At 51.6% G+C, this 2492-nt stretch overlaps 1 protein-coding gene across 1 annotated transcript; it reads right to left on the bottom strand.

Annotated features, from left to right (window-relative positions):
- Positions 1 to 273: 273 nt before the first annotated feature.
- LOC119299448 (proline-rich receptor-like protein kinase PERK9) lies at positions 274 to 2241 on the bottom strand. Its single transcript, XM_037576678.1, has 3 exons — positions 2225 to 2241; positions 1085 to 1727; positions 274 to 327 (listed from the first exon to the last, which is right to left on the bottom strand). Exons 1-3 carry the CDS (start codon positions 2239 to 2241, stop codon positions 310 to 312), a joined length of 678 nt encoding a protein of 225 aa, XP_037432575.1. The 3' UTR covers positions 274 to 309.
- Between the last annotated feature and the right edge of the window lie 251 nt (positions 2242 to 2492).

Here is a 2492-nt window from a genome sequence, read left to right as displayed (position 1 = left end):
ACTTCATCTTCACCTGCAGCTAACAACGCTATAAGAGGGACTGAGCAAAGTGGTAACATAGCCAAACAACGGTTTGCTAGGACAAGGTGGGTTAGAGGCTTGGTTCAACAATATATGAGGCATGATAAGCAAGTGGTAGGTATCGCAGCATAGGCATAGCAAAAGAGCGAGCAACTAGCAAGCAAAGATAGAAGTGATTTCGAAGGTATGGCCATCTTGCCTGAAATCCCGCAAGGAAGAAGAACGAGTCCATGAAGAAGATAAACAGACGTAGACGAAACGGGTCCTCACAAACGCGACATTACCGGATTACCGAGACGAAGTACACTAGAAAGAAAGCAAACAACAAAGTAAACAACCACTACAACAACATGGCACGATGCGCAAACAAGTATGATGCATGTCCGATGTAATGAGGCATGGCATGGCAAAATGCACAAGCAATCCTACAAATTAAGTGGAGCTCAATATGCAACTCCGTTGCATATTGACGAAACACCACGTTCAAGTTATTTAGTTCGGTCTTGTTTATTTACCCAACAATATTAAATGTTGTTAACCATGGCAAGAGGGTGAAGCAAAGAAAAACTACCTATCTAGTCAAGTTTAAATGAGGCCGGGAACAACAAACAACAAATCCGAAAACTCCTCATGAGCATATTTTGGTTATGGTACTGAACTGCCCTAAACATAATTTTAGAGTTGTTAAACATGCAAAACAAGTAGACCATGTTAAACTAGGCATTTTTCTACCCCGTTTACATATAAAGTTTATTAAAATCCGAGTTACGGTTATTTAGTTATGATTTAAAGCATTTTAGCATGGCATATGGACAAAAATTACACAAACAGAATTTTAAGCATTTCAAACATGGATGGTAAAGACATTATGAAACTAGATGAAATTCTAGTCATATTTCATATTTAAAGTTTTTTACATGCGATGCTTAGTTTGTGAGATATTAAATGTATGAACATGAGGGTCTTTTCTGCAAAACTGCAATTCTGTGGATAATTAGGAAAAACCTCCAGAACTGAAAAAAAAACCATAACGGGCCGAATCAGAGGGAGGTTGGGCGCTCACCATGGGCCTTGGCCCGAAACTGTGGAGAGGAGGAGGCAGGAGGCAGGGGGGCCTGCTGGACGGGGCCCGGGCGGCGCGATGGGCCGAGGACGGCGTGGAGACCCACGCGCGGGAGGCCTTTGGGCGCCTTCGCCCCTTCGTCTCGATCCCCCGATCGAGGCAGGGGCCTGGCGGCGGCAGACGACACCGTCGACGAGGCAGCAGGGAAGACGCCGGGCGAGGCGGATCTGGTGGGGGCGGCGCCAGATCCGATGGGAGGAGGGGTCGATGACGAGGAGCAGTGCCGGAGGCCGATGTTGGAGCTACGGCGGCGGGGAGGCCTCGGGCGCTGGCGTCATGGCAGCGGCGATCGCCGGAGGGGCCGGGCGGCGGGCGGAGTGAGGCGAAGGAGGCGGGGTCGGCTTCAAGGAGGGGCGCACTCCGGCAGGCGATGCTTGGTGGCGAGGTCGCGCGATCCAGATCGGCGCAGGGACGAGGCTGGATGCCTCGGGCGAGGGTGAGCTTGTCCCTGGAGCGGGCGTGGGGAGGTTTCGGGCCCAGATGGGCTTGCTCTGGGCTCTGCGGGCCCGCGTGGAGAGGTAGGAGGTGGCGGCTGAGGAGTGGAGGAGGCTGGCGGCGGCGCGGATTTTGAGGAGGGAGTTGTCTGCTGCCAAAAATGGAAGGGGAGGCTTCCTTTTATAGACAGGGTTAGGGTTTGAGGGGTTAGGAGGGGTTTTTGGACCGTGCGATCGCTATCCGACGGCTCCAGACGCAAGAAGGGGTAGGTTGAGTCTAGTGGGCTGTGTAGAGGGCCATGGACTGAGAGGGGAGGAGAGAATTGCAGCCCGACAACAGTTTCCGAAGACCGAAAATGTCCGACGAAAAGACCGACTATACTGCCGCTATAGTTTAACGGTTGGACTATCAAACGAACTCCGAACGCGATGAAATTTGACAGGCGGTCTATCTAGACTATAATAAGACCACACGCCAACTTTCATCCCATTCCAAGAACATTCTCCGGCCACTTATAAAATAATATTTCGGACGTGCCGCGGACGCGTGCAAGTGTGGCTGGACTCATAACGAACAACGGAAGGAACGGGGAGGCTGGGACATATGCAAGTTTCGAAAACATGATGATGCAATGCACATGATGACATAACAAGATGCGACATGCAAGCAAATGACAAAGCAACAACAGCGAATAACTGGAGGACACCTGGCACATCGGTCTCGGGGCGTCACACCAGACTCAGATCAAATACCAAGATCTCGTTAAACGTGTTAAGTATCCGCGAACGCCGACCAGGGCCAGGCCCACCTCTCTCCTAGGTGGTCTCAACCTGCCCTGTCGCTCCGCCACAAAGTAACAGTCGAGGGCCGTCGGGAACCCAGGCCCACCTCTACCGGGATGGAGCCACCTGCC

This window comes from Triticum dicoccoides, chromosome 5A (genome assembly GCF_002162155.2).
Source record: "Triticum dicoccoides isolate Atlit2015 ecotype Zavitan chromosome 5A, WEW_v2.0, whole genome shotgun sequence".
Taxonomy (NCBI): domain Eukaryota; kingdom Viridiplantae; phylum Streptophyta; class Magnoliopsida; order Poales; family Poaceae; genus Triticum; species Triticum dicoccoides.
The sequence above is the reverse complement of the archived record's forward strand: the minus strand, read 5'-3'. Positions and strand labels throughout refer to the sequence as shown.